This window comes from Symphalangus syndactylus, chromosome 12, assembly GCF_028878055.3.
Source record: "Symphalangus syndactylus isolate Jambi chromosome 12, NHGRI_mSymSyn1-v2.1_pri, whole genome shotgun sequence".
In the NCBI taxonomy this organism is placed as follows: domain Eukaryota; kingdom Metazoa; phylum Chordata; class Mammalia; order Primates; family Hylobatidae; genus Symphalangus; species Symphalangus syndactylus.
The window spans coordinates 69,627,511-69,646,019 of NC_072441.2; the positions used below are offsets into that span (position 1 = coordinate 69,627,511).

Sequence of the window (18,509 nt, forward strand, 5' to 3'; positions counted from 1 at the left end):
TTATCCTGGCCTTTCTGTCTCTCTTGTTCAGAACCAGAGTACCAGGTGTACCTGAATGCTTCCAAGGTCCCCGGGTTTGCGGATGACCCCACAGAGCTGGCATGCCGGGTGGTGGACATGAAGAGTGGGGAGGTGAATGTCCGATTCACGGTTTCATGGTACTACAGGATGAACCGGCGCAGCGACAATGTGGTGACCAGCGAGCTGCTTGCAGTTATGGATGGGGACTGGACGCTAAAATATGGAGAGAGGAGCAAGCAGCGGGCCCAGGATGGAGACTTTATTTTTTCTAAGGAACATACAGACACGTTCAATTTCCGGATCCAAAGGACTACGGAGGAAGACAGAGGCAATTATTACTGTGTTGTGTCTGCCTGGACCAAACAGCGGAACAACAGCTGGGTGAAAAGCAAGGATGTCTTTTCCAAGCCTGTTAACATATTTTGGGCATTAGAAGGTAGGAACTTTTTTCTTATTATTCGTTTTTGTTTTGTCTTTGCTTGAGTCGTGCCGCTGTGTGTTGATGCATAGTCACCCTCTGCAGGTTATCCCTTACACTAGGAATGTGTGTCCTGGACATTGATCGCCATGCAACCCATTGCACGTGCTGTTTGGACTCACTGTCACCCCTCCTGTGTCCCCAAGCCCCAGAGAGGTCCCTCTCCAACTCACTGTCAATCAGCCAAGTCTCTTGTTTCCTGAACTTTACCTCTGAATGTTCCTTTTCTCTTTCTTGCGTTAAACGTGATGACTCTGAGGACACTCTTTCCCCTGGAGAAACAGTTACCTCTCTGAGGACAGTTTCCCCCAGAGCCCACCTAAGTGGTGCCCATTTTCTTCCCACACTTCTCATAACTGGGCCTAGAAGTGGGGCAGGTGCCCTCCTTGATCCTTCCTGCAGCTTCCAGGCCGTTTTCGCTCACTCCTAAAAATATCTAGCTTCGAATCTCGTGTCATCATCACACCATACCACCTCTTCTCATTACTATTGCCTGTTGCCTCCTAGGTCCTCCGTTCATTCTTTGAAGATGTTAGCGTTTGTTTCATGGCCATTCTGTCTGACACTGCTCCCATCTTGCTAACTTCAGTATCTGTGTAGAGCACTGGGTCACAATTGGAAGCACCCTAGGAACTTAAAAAAAATGCTGGTGCTTTGTCCCACCAGAAATTCTCCCATCCAGATACTAACCAGGCCTGACCCTGCTTAGCTTCCAAGATCAGATGAGATCAGGCAGGTCCCACCAGAAATTCTATTTTAGTTGGTCTGAAATATATGCATTCTGGGCACTGGAATTTTTAAATGCTCCCACAGTGATTTTCATGTGCAGCCAAGGTGGCGAACTCTAATACAGTTAATCTTGTCATTCTCAGTTGCTTGTCCTCCTCTCTGTAGTTGTCATGTCCTCTATCCTATTTTGGTCCTACACTCACATGCTTATATGTTACATTAGACCGTCTCCCTTCTGATAACTGAAACCCCTCCACAGTCTCAATTTCAAGCATCCTGTTCTCTAAACATATCTCCTGTCTTTCTATACCGCTCCGTCTAGTACTCCAGCAACAATCCCCCAACCCTACTGGGGCCAACAGTCTGTTAATCCTACCACCAGACATCGTCCTTCACTCCCATTTTGTCTTCACGTCTCTCTCACTAGGGTGCCCATTTGTAGTCCAGCTTACACCTGGACTGGTGTACATTATGATAGCACCTTCTTTCATTCTCAGAGCTAAGGCTGGGAGGTAGGGGTAAGTTATGTGGTCACCTACTGTTACCTAGCCTAAATTCCCAGTCAGTTTTAATCACTCCCTTGCATACACTCCTAGCTCCCTTCCCCTCTTGGTTTGCATTAGACTGTGGCCAAACTACAACCCAGTTCAAAGGCAGCTTTCTGCAGCTTCCCTACCTGTGCACACAGAGCTAATGTGGTTGGAGAGAAACATTCAAACATGTTGACTGGTCTCCCTTTAAAGTAGTGGTCACTTGTGACAAGTGGGCTCTCGGCACTGCCTGGGAATTATTCTGCATTTCCTTAGTCTGTTTATTTCCCCACTCTCCTAAGTGATTACTGCATACCACCTTCTGTCTCTGCAAACCTCCTCCCACAGCTTCTCTCTCAGCTGTTGGCCCTGCTTCCTATTCTCCTAAAAGTAGAAATAATCAGGAGAATTCTTATTCACGCTGCCCCAGGGCTGAGACCAGGTCACGCGGCGTATGTCCTGGCAGAGGCCAGCCCCTCTCACTACTTAGACCATGGCTGCTCTCTGTTATGTCTTTGGTAATTCTCTCCCTTCTGGACCTTTCCCATTGGTCTGTCAATGTGCTGTTAGATCCAGGTTTCCTTGGGTTTTTTTAGAGGGGGTGGGGAGTGAGGGTTGTGGTATTTTTTGTTGTTGTTTTAGTTTTGTTTTGTTTTTAGAGACAGGGTCTCACTCTGTTGCCCAGGCTGGAGTGCAGTGGTGTGATGGTAGCTCACTGCAGCCTTGACCTCCTGGGCTCCAGTGATCCTCCCACCTTAGCCTCCCAAGCAGTTGGGACTATGGGTGCTCACCACCACATACAGCTAATTTTTTTTTTTTTTTTTTTTTTTGAGACGGGGTCTTGCTCTGTTAACCAGGCTGACATGCAGTGGCATGTTCATGGCTTAATGTAGCTTCAGCCTCCTAGGTAGGTTAAAGTTATCCTCCCACCTCAGCCTCCCGAGTAGTTGGAACTAGAGGCACTATAGGCCTCTATCATCATGCCTGGCTATTTTTTTTTTTGGTGGAGACAGGGTCTCACTGTGTTGTCCAGGCTGGTCTTGAACTCCTGACCTCAAACGATCCTCCTGCCTTGGCTGCCCAAACTGCTAGGATTACAGGCATGAGCCACCATGCCAGGCCCCCCCACCCTTTTTTTTTATGCTAATCTTGATCTTGCTTCTTCATCCATCTTTCTGTTTCCCACACCCATTTGTCTACTTATTACTTTTTCCTTTTATAATAACAATATTTTATGTATATATACTCAGTGTGTCTGGTTTTTCTCCTTCCATTCTCTCTGGTACCTACTCGAATCAGGCTTTCCCCTCAGCTGCTTGTGGTAAGATGGCCAGTAATCATCATATTGGAAAATCCTATCGTCAGTTATTTTATTTGACTTAGCAGAATTTAATACAGGTGATTCCCTCCTCCTGGGAATGCTTTGGTTTTTCCCTTGGCTTGTGGGACACTGCCTTCTCAGGGCTTTCTTCCAACTTTATTAGCTATTTCTCAGCCTCCTTTGCTGGCTTCTGTTCATTTTTTGGACCCTGGAACATTAGACTACCTCAGGACATAGTCTTTGGATATAGTCCTTGGACTTGGACTTCTTTTCTATTTAACCTCACCTTCTTGGTGATGTCTGTAATCTCATGAATTTAAATACCATCTAGACACCAGTGACTCCAGATTTATGTGTTTACCCCGGACCTCTTTCCAGAACTCCAGACTCAATATTATATTGCCTCCTTGACACTACTTGACTAACAGGCACCTCAAACTTCTGTTCAAAAGGACGCTTCCCATCACATCTGCCAGCTCTCTTCTCCCAGCCTTCTTCAGCACCATTGTTCTAGTGGCTGAGCCCAAAACCTTCATCCTTGACTCCTTGTTCTTAAAATTGACTTAGAATCTGGCTACTTTTCACACTCTGCCATTTATGGCATCACCCTTGCCTGGATTACTTCCCTGGCCTCCCAGATCGTCTCCTTGCTCTGCCCTAGCACACGGCAGCTGGAACAATCCTGTTAAACATAAGTCAGGTCCTGAAACTCCTCCACTCTAAACCTTCAAAGCCTCCCCATCTCACTCGGAGCAAAACCCAGAGCCCTCTAAGTGGTCTTAGATGTTCTGTACCAACTGGTCCCATTATCTTCTGGCCTCACCTAGCACCCTCCCCAGCACCCACTCCATACAGCCACTCTGCCCTTCCAGGCTCCTCAAATACACCAAGTGTGCTCCTGCCTTGTAGCTTTCTGCCTGCTGTTCCATCAGCCTAGAATGCTCTTCCCAAGATGGATAGGACTTGCTCCCTCACCTCCTTCAGGTCCTTTCTATTTATTTTATTTAATTTTTAATTTTAATTTTGTTTTTTTAGAATCACAGTCTTGTTCTCTCACCCAGGCTCTCTCACCCAGGCTGGAGTGCAGTGGCACCATCATAACTCATTGTCGCCTCAAACTCCTGGACTCAAGCCTCCCAAGTAGCTGGGACTATAGGCACATGCTCTGTGCCTGGCTAATTATTTAATTTTATTTTTAGAGGCATGGGGTCTTGCTGCATTGTCCAGGTTGATCCCAAACTCCTGGCCTCATGCAATCCTCTCGCCTCAGCCTCTCTAATCAGTGAGATTACAGGCGTGAGCCACTACTCCCAGCTCAGGTTCTTTTTAAAATGTTGCCTTCTCAGTGAGGATGTCCCTGATCACTCTATTTACAGTTGTGGCACACACACCTTCCTTCCAAATACAAATCCATGCTTTTTCTCTTCCTTGGCTGCTTATTATCTCTTAAACATTTATCACCATATAACCATACCATATATTTTACTTGTTGATTTCATTTGTCTTCCTTCACTAGCATATAAAGGGAGGGATTTTTGTATTTATTTGTTCACCGTTACGTTTCCAGTACCTGCAGTATGGAAGGCTGTCAACAAATACATGTTTAAATTGATGAATGAATGACCAAACTCACAGGAAAATCAAGAAAGAATGTGGTGGCTCAGTAGAAGCTCAGCAGTCAGTGGTTCTGGAGGTAGTTCATAATATATATGTTCTGCTAATCGGTTTGGTGGAACAAGTGTTCCAAAAAATCTAACGTAAAAATCTCATCTTGTAACTGGATGGATTATAGGATTAATCATCTTATTAAAGGATAAAAAGAATGTATCTAATTCACTTATTCATCCACTCAACAAATATTTAAGCACCTTCCAAGTGCCTGACGTTGTGCTACTATAATAGATGAATTCTAATGTGTACATGCGTAGGCATTGTTGTTTTGACAGAGACGCAAGGAGTAATCCACTTAAACCTAAAGTTAGCGTAGCCATAGACACCTCTCAAAATGTTTAAACAGCATTTCTGAAATTAAAGTATAAACCAAGTGGAAATTATTAGATCTGCAAATACATACGCTACAGTCATTTTAGCAATATATCTGTTCTGTAACGTCACTATCAGATGATTAAACAGGGAGAATTCATTTCTCCCTTGCTGTATTTCTCCCTGCAGGCTGGCTTAGCTAGGGGCACTTTCCCTGCATTTAGCAGACCCCTGGGGAGGAGAAGCAAATGGTATGGCCAGGAGCCTGGCTTGGAGGTCATGGTGTTGTGTTCAACCATGTCTTTCCCACCTTGCTAGGAGTGCCCTCTGCCTTGCATCTTTTGGAGCAACAATAGTGGGTTCCCAAATTCTTCCTGGTGAAACTTCTTAAGGACTTAAAAATCCTTAAAACCAGTTCTCACCATAATTTCCTCTCTCCTGACACCCATTGATTCATTTCAGACTATTATTTCCAGTGGGATGGTTTTAGCCCGCTTATAAATACACATGATTTTCCTTCTGAGTTTCCAGATTTTCATAGGTGCTTTTGTGTGGCAATTTGCAAATAAATTTCTATTTCTTGGTTATTTTGCTTTTAGTTGCATTTTTATTTTAACTGATCTTGTTGGAAATCACATCCTTCTGGTCCTTCATTCCAGATTCCGTGCTTGTGGTGAAGGCGAGGCAGCCAAAGCCTTTCTTTGCTGCAGGAAATACATTTGAGATGACTTGCAAAGTATCTTCCAAGAATATTAAGTCGCCACGCTACTCGGTTCTCATCACGGCTGAGAAGCCTGTCGGCGACCTCTCCAGTCCCAATGAAACGAAGTACATCATCTCTCTGGACCAGGATTCTGTGGTGAAGCTGGAGAATTGGACGGATGCGTCACGGGTGGATGGCGTTGTTTTAGAAAAAGTGCAGGAGGATGAGTTCCGCTATCGAATGTACCAGACTCAGGTCTCAGACGCAGGGCTGTACCGCTGCATGGTGACAGCCTGGTCTCCTGTCAGGGGCAGCCTTTGGCGAGAAGCAGCAACCAGTCTCTCCAATCCTATTGAGATAGACTTCCAAACCTCAGGTGAGCAGTCAGCCCTGCTGAATCATAGATGGAGCTAGAAGAGACCCTAGGATTTTGATTGGATACCCTCATTTTTTAAAACAGCTTTGTTAAGATGCAATTAGTATGCCATACAATGTACCTGTTTAAAGTGTGTAATTCAGTGGCTTTTCATATATTCACAAAGTTGTGTGATCATCACCACAACCAGTTTTAGAACATTTTCATGACCCCAAAAGAAACCTGGACCCCTTAGCCAATACCCTCCATTCACACTATTCCCCACCTCCCATTCTGCAGCAACCATGATCTACTTTCTGTCTCTATACATTTTGCCTATTATGGACATTTTACATAAATGGAATATAATATGTGGCCTTTGTATCTGGCTTCTTTTTTGGAGCAAAATGTTTTCAAGGGTCATCCATATCGTAGCATGTATCAGTGCTTTGTTCATTTTTATGACTGAATAAGATTCCATTGTATGGATATGCCACAATTGTGTTTATCCATTCATCAGTTGATGGACATTTGGGTGTTTCCAGTTCTTGACTGTTATAAATAATGCTGCTGTGGACATTCATGTACAAGTTTTTGATGAATGTATGTTTTCATTTCTGCTTTCATTTTAAGAAAATGAGCTGAAGCTCAGCTACTTCAGATACTTTAGGGAGCATGGTGGAGTATAAAGAAAGAGAGGAGGGAATTGAGCCTCCCAAGGTGTTAAATGACTTGCCAAAAGTGGAAGATTTTTAACATCCTCTGTCTGTGTATGTGTGTGTTTCAGTAGGAAGATGATTTAAAGGTATTTAAACCCCAATCTTATTTAGAATATCAATGCAAAGGATTATCATTTATGAGTTTAATACTAAATGTTTTCACTAACTCTGCCCTGGGTTCCTGGGTTTTAGTTAGAAATTTGTGAATGTATAAATTAATACTCATCTGTAAAAATTCAGGTATCAATTGAATCAGTATAATGAATGTAAGATATTTGTTGAATTAAATGATTAGCATTTATATTAAAGGTAAGCTAGACTCTAATAACGTTTGTTTTCTATTAATATTATTTTCTATTATTACAGCCTTTTATGGTATATAGTGAAATAATCTTCTAACATCTCTTGACCTTTAAATTAAAGGGTAAATATTGATTTAAGCCCTTAGATTTGGAGAAAGCATAGGCCTCCTTTATTGTGTATCTGTTTGTTTTTAATAGCAGCTTTATTGAGATATAACTCACATACTATAAAATTCACTATATAGAGTGTACAATTTAATGGTTTCTAGTATATTCACAGAGTTGTGCAACCATCACTACTATCTAATTCCAGAACATTTTAATCACCTCAAGAAGAAACTCCACTCTCATTAGTAATCATTCCCATGCCCCCATGCCCTTGCCCCTGGCAACCACTAATTTACTTTCTGTCTCTGTAGATTTGCCTCTTCTGGGGGTTTCATATGAATTGAATCATATTATATGTGGACTTTTGTGACTTGCTTTTTTTCACTTAGCGTAATGTTTTCAAGGTCCATTCATGTTGTAGCAGGTATCAGTACTTCATTCCTTTTTATGGCTGAATAATATTTCATTGTATGGATATGCCACATTTGTTTATCTGTTCATCTGTTGATGGACATTTAGACTATTTTTACTTTTTGGCTATTATGAATAGTGCTGCCATAAACATTATTATTTGAAATTATCTTCTCCCATTCTGTGTATTGTCTTTCACTTTCTTAATGATGTCTCTCAAAACGTCAAATTTTTAAATTTTTATGAAGTCCAGTTTGTCTGGTTTTTTTTTTTTTCCCTTTCGTTGCTTGTGTTTTTGCTATGGCTAAGAAATCACTGCCTAATCTAAGGCTGTGAGGATTTACACCTATGTTTTCTTCCAAGAGTTTTATAGTTTTAGCTCTTACATTTTAGGCTATGATTCATGTTAATTTTGTATGTGGTTAAGAAGAAGGGATCCAACTTTATTATTTTGCATGGAGATAGCCAGTTGTCCTAGCACCATTTATTGAAAAGTGTGTTATTTCTCCATTGACTTGTTTTGGCACCCCTGTCAAAAATAATTTAATCACAAATGTAAGGTTTATTTCTAGACTGTCAATTCTATTTCAGTGGCCTAGATTTCTGTTCTTATACCAGTATCACATGGTTTGATTACTGTAGTTTTATAGTTAGTTTTGAAATCAAGAAGTTGGAGACTTCCAATTTTGTTCTTTTTCAAGATTGTTTTGGCTATTTTGGATACCTTGCACTTCCATGTGACTTTTAGGATCCGCCTGTTAATTTCTACAGTCCAGGCATCTGGGACTTTGATGGGGATTGTGTTAACTCTGTAGATCAATTTGGAAAACATTGCCATTTAACAATATTGTTTTTCAGTTCATAAACATTGGCTATCTTTCCATTTGTTTAGGTATTTACATTTTTTCCATGGTGTTTCGTAGTTTTCAGTATACAGATCTTGTTTCTTTTGTTAAATTTATCCTAAGTATTTTATTATTTTTGATGCTATTGTAAATAGAATTGCTTTCTGAATTTACTTTTCGGCTTGTTTATTCATTGCAGTTTCATAGAAGTACAACTGGCTTTTGTATATTGATCTTGTATCTTGTGACCTTGCTGAACTTGTTTATTAATTCTAATTAATTCTAAATTTTGGGGACTCGTTACAATTTTTAAAATACAAGATTATGTCATCTGTGAATAGAACTAGTTTTACTTCTCCCTTCCAAGCTGAATATCTTCTATTTCTTTTTCTCGAGTAATTGCCCAGCCAGAACCTCCAATACAATGTTGAATAGAAGTAGCACAAGTGGACATTCTTGTCTTGTTTCGGATCATAGGGGGAAAGAAAGTGTTCAGTCTCATTCACCTTTAAGTATCATGTTCACTGTGGGATTTTCATAGATGCCCTTTATCAGATTGAGGAAGTTTCCTTCCACTCCTAGTGTGTTTCCTTCCATTCTTAGTTTTTTTTTTCATTCCTAGTTTGTTGAGTATTTTTGTCATGGAAAGGTGTTGAATGTGGTCAGATGCTTTTTCTCTGTCTGTTGAGATTATTATGTGGTTTTTGTCCTTTATTTGTGTATTTGTTTTGCTGTCTGTAGGAATCTGTTCCATCTTGTTTTACAATTGTTATTTGATCTTTCTTTTAAACTCCTATGTGGAAAAGGGGAGACACAGAGTATTTTGTATCTATTTCTGGGTGAGGAATGGATGTTGAATCTATTCCTCAATTCTTTAAATCTCAGCATAACAGATAAAACCACTGTAGCTTCCAGATTGAATAGATTGCCTAAGGTTTTATTTTATTAAATCCACAGAGTTGTCATGGCCAGTTCACATTTTAATTAGGGGAAGCTGCCATCAAATTCAGCACCCAGAACAATACTATAGCCCTGAATAGCCACCAGCAAACATTGATTTGAAACTGAATAGCCTTTGCTTCCTAAAAATCAGTGACATACCTTAAGACATGCAACAAAGGGGTTCTTCCAGTGTTCACCTTCCTGTCCCCTGATTTCAGGGCACCTGCTTTTTGATATTGAAAACCAAGGGACCCTACTGAGTACTGGGTTTTACTGATTCAAAGTGTCAACAGGAAAATGGTATTTAAATATGATAGTGTAGACTTTGGCCTTTTAAAAGAAGAATAATAAATTTTTTTCTTCGTAATATATAGAAAATTTGAAAATATAGTAACGTAGAAAGAAGGGAAAGAGACTTATCCATCATCCTACCAGAGACTGTTAATTTGTGTTGTTCATCTTCCTAGAATGTTTTTCTTGTATGTTTTCTTCGTGACTTTGAGATCAAGCTGTACATACAATTTTAAGACCTGCTTTTCTCCCTTTAGTGTTATAAGATCAGCACTTTCCATATTGTAACCAATTCTAGGTAAACATTAATACCACTTTTAATGACTTTACGTACTTGAATTTGCTTAGCCATTACCTTACTGATGGACATGCAGATGGTCTGTAACTTTTGCTTTCATTAAAAAAACTGCCACTAACAGCTTTTTTTAGAGGCCAAGGTTGGAACATGGTTTATGTCAATGTTTGTATTTAAAAGTTAAGTAGTTCCTATACTCTCTGCAGACTAGGAATTGGGGGACCCCTAGTGACTCTGGTTGTTCATTTAAACTCTCTGTACCATACCCTGTCATCTGTGAAGTTAACCAGACAAATCCCCTCACAAAAACAGAATTACCACAGAAATTGACCATAATGAAAATATTTCTAAGCCTGGGATAATGACCCATATTAACAGTGAGCTGCTGATTTCGTTAGGAGGAAATCCACTCCTGTGAATAGCTCACCACGATGCAGGCCTTTTCCCCAGTCCTTGTCTGCCTTGTGAGCTGCAGCACAAATGCCCCGTTGATTCCCACGTCCAGTAGGGGAAGTGAGAACTGTAACGTGACCTAGGAGGTATTTGGGTTTTCTTTGGAAACATAAAGAAAAAGTGAAATTTGTTCGAATTAAGTAAGTCTTCTTTGCTGCTTCAAATTAAATAGATAATCCATGAGATAAATCCATGAGAATTTCTTAATGTTTCGTCATTTTATGTTCTCTTAGAAGGGGCCTGAGCACTAGAAAAGCCCCTCAGTGTAGTTCTGTGTATTACCATGAAATTTCTAATCTGAGAAAAATGTGACCCCCGCTGCCCGCCCTTGATCACCATGGTTGCTGCTAACCTGTACTCACTGACAGATGGCCGCCTATGGCGTAAGTGTCCCCAGTCAACACACGCAGCCAACTCCAGGCAGTTTGGCCTAATCCTGCCCCACCTCACCGCTCCAGGCAGAGCAAGTCCAGGGTATAAGGCCTGAGGGAGCCAGGGCTGAGAGCTGAGTTAATTGAAGGGGATGATGTCCAGAAGTAGGTCAGGCTTCCTTGTCTTTGCTTTCATCCCTTTCCCCGCTTCCTGGAACAGCCATTCTGTCAGTTCTTTATCCCCCTAGAGTTATGTACGCCCCTGCTGTTCCCTGAATGATCAGAACTGTCAGTAGTTCCCACCCAGAGCTGCCTAACCCCCCTAGGGTTCAATATTCTATAACCATCCTTCACCTTTCTCCCAGGAAAACACAAAATATTTATATACTTGGTTAGGAAAGCAATCTGATGAATTCATCTTATTAGTCATCATGTCGAAATGAAAATATAGCCCTTTCATCATGTTACTCCCTCTGTCATGGCCATTTCTTCTGCAAGTTTAAATAAGGTACTTTAGGATACTTGTTTCTTTCTGGCAATCTGAACAAGAAGTAGTAATACCTATATTCTTAACTTCTAATGAGTTTTACAGTCAGCACCTAGGGCTTTCAATCGTTGCTTCCCAGGAAACCCAAGGGAAGTCCCATAGCATTGATGTTCTGTGAATTTCTTTTAGGTTTGCCTTTTCCTAGATTTTAGGAGTTGGGATAAAGTAAACATTGAACTCTTAGGATTAGCTAAGCTGAAAGCTATGGAATGTTCTCACCTAAGAGGAATTCATAAGTGAGTTAAAAATAATAATTCTGCCTGCAGCGTTCTCAGGGAGGCATGTAAGACAAACCCAGTTTGTGTAGAGTTTTTTTGTTTTGTTTTTTAACCAGACTTTATTTTAATTTTATTTATTTATTTATTTATTTATTTATTTATTTATCGAGACAGGATTTTGCTCTATCACCCAGGCTGAAGTGCAGTGGCACGATCTTGACTCACTGTAGCCCCAACTTCCCAGGCTCAAGCAATCCTCCTCCTACCTCAGTCACCTGAGTAGCTGGGACTGCAGGTGTGCACCACTGTGCTCAGCTAATTTTTGTATTTTTTATAGAGACGGGATTTTGCCATGTTCCCCAGGTTAGTCTTGAACACCTGGGCTCAAGTGACCTACCTGCCTCGGCCTCCCAAAGAGCCGGGATTACAGGCATGAGTTACTGCATCCAGCCCAGACTTTATTTTTTAGAGCAGTTTTAGGTTCCCAGCTTTTGAGCAAAAAGTACTGAAAGTTTCCATATACTCCCAGCTCTCCCACAACATACAGCCTCCCCAACCTGAGTAGTCTTTTAAAGGCATATCCACCTGTAATCTCAGCACTTTGGGAGGCGGGCAGATCACTTGAGGTCAGGGGTTCGAGACCAGGCTGGCCAACATGGTGAAACCCTATCTCTACTAAAAATACAAAAATTTGTGGGGCGTAGTGGCATGTGCCTGTAATCCCAGCTACCCAGGAGGCTGAAGCAGGAGAATCACTTGAACCCAGGAAGTGGAGGTTGCAGTGAGCTGAGATCACACTACTGCACTCCAGCCTGGGTGATAGAGCAAGACTCTATCTCAAAAAAAAAAAAAAAAAGGAAAAAGGCATATCTAGGCTGCCTCCATTTTCCCTGGCATGCTGCAGCTGTGCCTGGAGTGCTCCCACCACACCTCACAGAAACATCATTGTTGGCATGTCTGTCTCCTTACCAGATTTCAGCCTCTTGGTAACAGGGCCCCTTTCCCCAGCACCCAGCACAGTGCAGTGAGACCACTCACTCCACTGGGATCAAAAGCATTCTTGCTTCAGTCCCTGTTCCTCTGATCCCTAAGCCACTCTGGCCTAGAAGTGAACTATGTTGAACTAGAACCAGCCCAGGCTGTTCCAGGGTGGAGGGTAGCTTTCGAATGAGGTCACTGTGGCCATCAGAAAGAAAAGCCAGAGCAAAAGTAATTCTTTCAGAAGAGTTCTATTTTGGTTGTAATCTTAAGATGAAGCTCACTTGGATGTGCCTAATGCCCATGTCTCTCTGAATAGAAGAGAGGCAACCTTGGAACACCTATTTTGTGAGTTTCTAGACCAGTTCCCAGAGAAGAGAACCACATTTTGATGCCCCTTAAAGTGCAAAGAATGGAATTTGACAAAAGCATGAAAGAGAATAATGAGGCTGGCATTACTTTTTTTCCAGGTCCTATATTTAATGCTTCTGTGCATTCAGACACACCATCAGTCATTCGGGGAGATCTGATCAAATTGTTCTGTATCATCACTGTCGAGGGAGCAGCACTGGATCCAGGTACCTCACTCCATCCTCACCCCTTCACCATGTTGCTTTCTGTAAATGTTTCTCATATCATCCGCACTGTGTTACACAGATGTGGGTTAGGAATAGGATTATCTATTTACCCCCTAACTGCCTAGCCCAGTACTTTGTGCTCATTAAGTGTTTAATAAATACATGTTGAGTGGATGCATCTATCTGCTAGATGATTTGGAAATACATCCAGACATTTGAATCTGGGCTGTCAAGACAGTCAATTGGGTCACTTCCAGGCCTATTTCAGGCTGATATGAAACCCACTGGCAGAGTCTAGCTCCTTCTCTTGTGTCTTTCATTCATTTATTCATTCAGATATTTATTGAGTTCCTTTGGTATACAAGTGCTGCTCTAGATACTGGGAATAGAGGAATGAACAAAATGCCCAAAGTCAGGGAGCGGTTCCAAGATGGCCGAATAGGAACAGCTCCAGTCTACAGCTCCCAGCGTGAGCGATGCAGAAGACGGGTGATTTCTGCATTTCCAACTGAGGTACCAGGTTCATCTCACTGGGGCTTGTCGGGCAGTGGGTGCAGGACAGTGGGTGCAGCCCACCAAGCATGAGCTGAAGCAGGGCGAGGCATTGCCTCACCAGGGAAGCGCCAGGGGTTAGGGAATTTCCTTCCCTAGCCAAGGGAAGCTGTGACAGATGGCACCTGGAAAATTGGGTCACTCCCACCCTAATACTGCGCTTTCCCTATGGTCTTAGCAAACGGCACACCAGGAGATTATATCCCGCACCTGGCTCGGAGGGTCCCACACCCACAGAGCCTCGCTCATTGCTAGCACAGCAGTCTGATATCAAACTGCAAGGTGGCAGCGAGGCTGGGGGAGGGGCACCCGCCATTGCTGAGGCTTAAGTAGGTAAACAAAGCGGCAGGGAAGCTTGAACTGGGTGGAGCCCACTGCAGCTCAAGGAGGCCTGCCTGCCTCTGTAGGCTCCATCTCTGGGGGCAGGGCATAGCCGAACAAAAGGCAGCAGAAACCTCTGCAGACTTAAATGTCCCTGTCTGGCAGCTTTGAAGAGAGTAGTGGTTCTCCCAGCATGGAGTTTGAGATCTGAAAACGGACAGACTGCCTCCCCAAGTGGGTCCCTGACCCCCGAATAGCCTAACTGGGAGGCATCCCCCAGTAGGGGCAGACTGACACCTCACATGGCCAGGTACCCCTCTGAGATGAAGCTTCCAGAGGAACGATCGGCAGAAACATTTGCTGTTCAGCAATATTCGCTGTTCTGCAGCCTCCACTGCTGATACCCAGGCAAACAGGGTCTGGAGTGGACCCTCCAGCAAACTCCAACAGACCTGCAGCTGAGGGTCCTGACTGTTAGAAGGAAAACTAACGAACAGAAAGGACATCCACACTAAAACCCCATCTGTGCGTCACCACCATCAAAGACCAAAGGTAGATACAACCACAAAGATGGGGAGAAACCAGAGCAGAAAAGCTGAAAATTCTAAAAATCAGAGCGCCTCTCCCCCTACAGAGGAACACAGCTCTTCACCAGCAATGGAACAAAGCTGGACGGAGAATGACTTTGACGAGTTGAGAGAAGAAGGCTTCAGATGATCAAACTTCTCCAAGCTAAAGGAGGAAGTTCAAACCCATTGCAAAGAAGCTAAAAACCTTGAAAAAAGATTAGATGAATGGCTAACTAGAATAACCAGTGTAGAGAAGTCCTTAAATTACCTGATGGAGCTGAAAACCATGGCACAAGAACTACTTGACAAATGCACAAGCTTCAGTAGCTGATTTGGTCAACTGGAAGAAAGGGTATCAGTGATTGAAGATCAAATGAATGAAATGAAGCGAGAAGAGAAGTTTAGAGAAAAAAGAGTAAAAAGAAACGAACAAAGCCTCCAAGAAATATGGGACTATGTGAAAAGACCAAATCTGTGTCTGATTGGTGTACCTGAAAGTGATGGGGAGAATGGAACCAAGTTGGAAAACACTCTGCAGGATATTATCCAGGAGAACTTCCCCAACCTAGCAAGGCAGGCCAACATTCAAACTGAAGAAATACAGAGAATGCCACAAAGATACTCCTTGAGAAGAGCAACTCCAGGACACAAAATTGTCAGATTCACCAAAGTTGAAATGAAGGAAAAAATGTTAAGGGCAGCCAGAGAGAAAGGTTGGGTTACCCACAAAGGGAAGCCCATCAGACTAACAGCGGATCTCTCGGCAGAAACTCTACAAGCCAGAAGAGAGTTGGAGCCAATATTCAACATTCTTAAAGAAGAGAATTTTCAACCCAGAATTTCATATCCAGCCAAACTAAGCTTCATAAGTGAAGGAGAAATGAAATCCTTTACAGACAAGCAAATGCTGAGAGATTGTGTCACCACCAGGCCTGCCCTACAAGAGCTCCTGAAGGAAGCACTAAACATGGAAAGGAACAGCCGGTACCAGCCACTGCAAAAACATGCCAAATTGTAAAGACCATCGATGCTAGGAAGAAACTGCATCAACTAACAAACAAAATAACCAGCTAACATCATAATGACAGGATCAAATTCCCACATAACAATATTAACCTTAAATGTAAATGGGCCAAATGCTCCAATTAAAAGACACAGACTGGCAAATTGGATAAAGACTCAAGACCCATCAGTGTGCTACATTCAGGAGACCCATCTCGCATGCAGAGACACACATTGGCTCAAAATAAAGGCATGGAGGAAGTTCTACCAAGCAAATGGAAAACAAAAAAAGGCAGGGGTTGCAATCCTAGTCTGATAAAACAGACTTTAAACCAACAAAGATCAGAAGAGACAAAGAAGGCCATTACATAATGGTAAAGGGATCAATTCAACAAGAAGAACTAACTATCCTAAATATATATGCGCCCAATACAGGAGCACCCAGATTCATAAAACAAGTCCTTAGAGACCTACAAAGAGACTTAGATGCCACACAATAATAATGGGAGACTTTAACACCCCACTGTCAACATTAGACAAATCCATGAGACAGAAAGTTAACAAGGATATCCAGGAATTGAACTCAGCTCTGCACCAAGTGGACCTAATAGACATCTACAGAACTCTCCACCCCAAATCAACAGAATATACATTCTTCTCAGCACCACATCACACTTATTCCAAAATTTACTTCCAAAATAGTTGGAAGTAACTACATCCAACTATTTACTTGCAAAATAGTTGGAAGTAACCACATCACACTTATTCCAAAATTTACTTCCAAAATAGTTGGAAGTAAAGCACTCCTCAGCAAGTGTAAAAGAACAGAAATTATAACAAACTGTCTCAGACCACAGTGCAATCAAACTAGAACTTAGGTTAAGAAACTCACTCAAAATCGCTCAACTACATGGAAACTGAACAATCTGCTCCTGAATGACCACTGGGTACATAACGAAATGAAGGCAGAAATAAAGATGTTCTTTGAAACCATGAGAACAAAGACACAACATACCAGAATCTCTGGGACACATTTAAAGCAGTGTGTAGAGGGAAATTTATAGCACTAAATGCCCACAAGAGAAAGCAGGAAAGATCTAAAATTGACACCCTAACGTCACAATTAAAAGAACTAGGAAGCAAGAGCAAATAAATTCAAAAGCTAGCAGAAGGCAAGAAATAACTAAGATCAGAGCAGAACTGAAGGAGATAGAGACACAAAAAAACCTTCAAAAAAATCAGTGAATCCAGGAGCTGGTTTTTTGAAAAGATCAACAAAATAGATAGACCGCTAGCAAGACTAATAAAGAAGAAAAGAGAGAATAATCAAATAGACACAATAAAAAATGATAAAGGGGATATCACCACCAATCCCACAGAAATACAAACTACCATCAGAGAATACTATAAATACCTCTATGCAAATAAACTAGAAAATCTAGAAGAAATGGATAAATTCCTGGACACATACACCCTCCCAAGACTAAACCAGGAAGAAGTGGAATCCCTGAATAGACCAATAATGGCTCTGAAGTTGAGGCAATAATTAATAGCCTACCAACCAAAAAAAGTCCAGGACCAGACGGATTCACAGCCGAATTCTACCAAGTTACAAGGAGGAGCTGGTACCATTCCTTCTGAAACTATTCCAGTCAATAGAAAAAGAGGGACTCCTCCCTAACTCATTTTATGAGGCCAGCATCATCCTGATACCAAAGCCTGGCAGAGACACAACAAAAAAAGAGAATTTTAGACCAATATCCCTGCTGAACATCGATGCAAAAATCCTCAATAAAATACTGGCAAACCGAATTCAGCAGCACATCAAAAAGCTTATCCACCATGATCAAATGGGCTTCATCCCTGGGATGCAAGGCTGGTTCAACATACGCAAATCAATAAATGTAATCCAGCATATAAACAGAACCAAAGACAAAAACCACATGATTATCTCAATAGATGCAGAAAAGGCCTTGACAAAATTCAACAGTCCTTCATGCTAAAAACTCTCAATAAATTGGGTATTGATGCGATGTATCTCAAAATAATAAGAGCTTTTTATGACAAACCCACAGCCAATATCATACTGAATGGGCAAAAACTGGAAGCATTCCCTTTGAAAACTGGCACAAGACCGGTATACCCTCTCTCACCACTCCTATTCAACATAGTGTTGGAAGTTCTGGCCAGGGCAATCAGGTAGGAGAAAGAAATAAAGGGTGTTCAATTAGGAAAAGAGGAAGTCAAATTGTCCCTGTTTGCAGATGACATGATTGTATATTTAGAAAACCCCATCATCTCAGCCCAAAATCTTAAGCTGATAAGCAACTTCAGCAAAGTCTCAGGATACAAAATCAATGTGCAAAAATCACAAGCATTCTTATACACCAATAACAGACAAACAGAGAGCCAAATCATGAGTGAACTCCCATTCACAATTGCTTCAAAGAGAATAAAATACCTAGGAATCCAACTTACAAGGGATGTGAAGGACCTCTTCAAGGAGAACTGCAAACCACTGCTCAACAAAATAAAAGAGGACACAAACAAATGGAAGAACATTCCATGCTCATGGATAAGAAGAATCAATATCATGAAAATGGCCATACTGCCCAAGGTAATTTATAGATTCAATGCCATCCCCATCAAGCTACCAATGACTTTCTTCACAGAATTGGAAAAAATTACTTTAAAGTTCATATGGAACCAAAAAAGAGCCCGCATTGCCAAGTCAATCCTAAGCCAAAAGAACAAAGCTGGAGGCATCACGCTGCCTGACTTCAAGCTATACTACAAGGCTACAGTAACCAAAACAGCATGGTACTGGTACCAAAACAGATATATAGACCAATGGAACAGAACAGAGCCCTCAGAAATAACACCACAC

At 41.8% G+C, this 18,509-nt stretch overlaps 1 protein-coding gene across 2 annotated transcripts in view; it reads left to right on the plus strand.

Annotated features, from left to right (window-relative positions):
• PTGFRN (prostaglandin F2 receptor inhibitor) overlaps positions 1-18,509 on the plus strand; it is an 80,137-nt gene that overhangs the window by 50,840 nt on the left and 10,788 nt on the right. For both annotated transcript variants that reach the window (XM_063624671.1, XM_063624670.1), the window contains exons 5-7: positions 32-457; positions 5,722-6,141; positions 13,071-13,178. In XM_063624671.1, the coding sequence (XP_063480741.1) occupies positions 32-457; positions 5,722-6,141; positions 13,071-13,178 (954 nt within the window). The remainder of the gene's footprint in view (positions 1-31; positions 458-5,721; positions 6,142-13,070; positions 13,179-18,509) is intronic.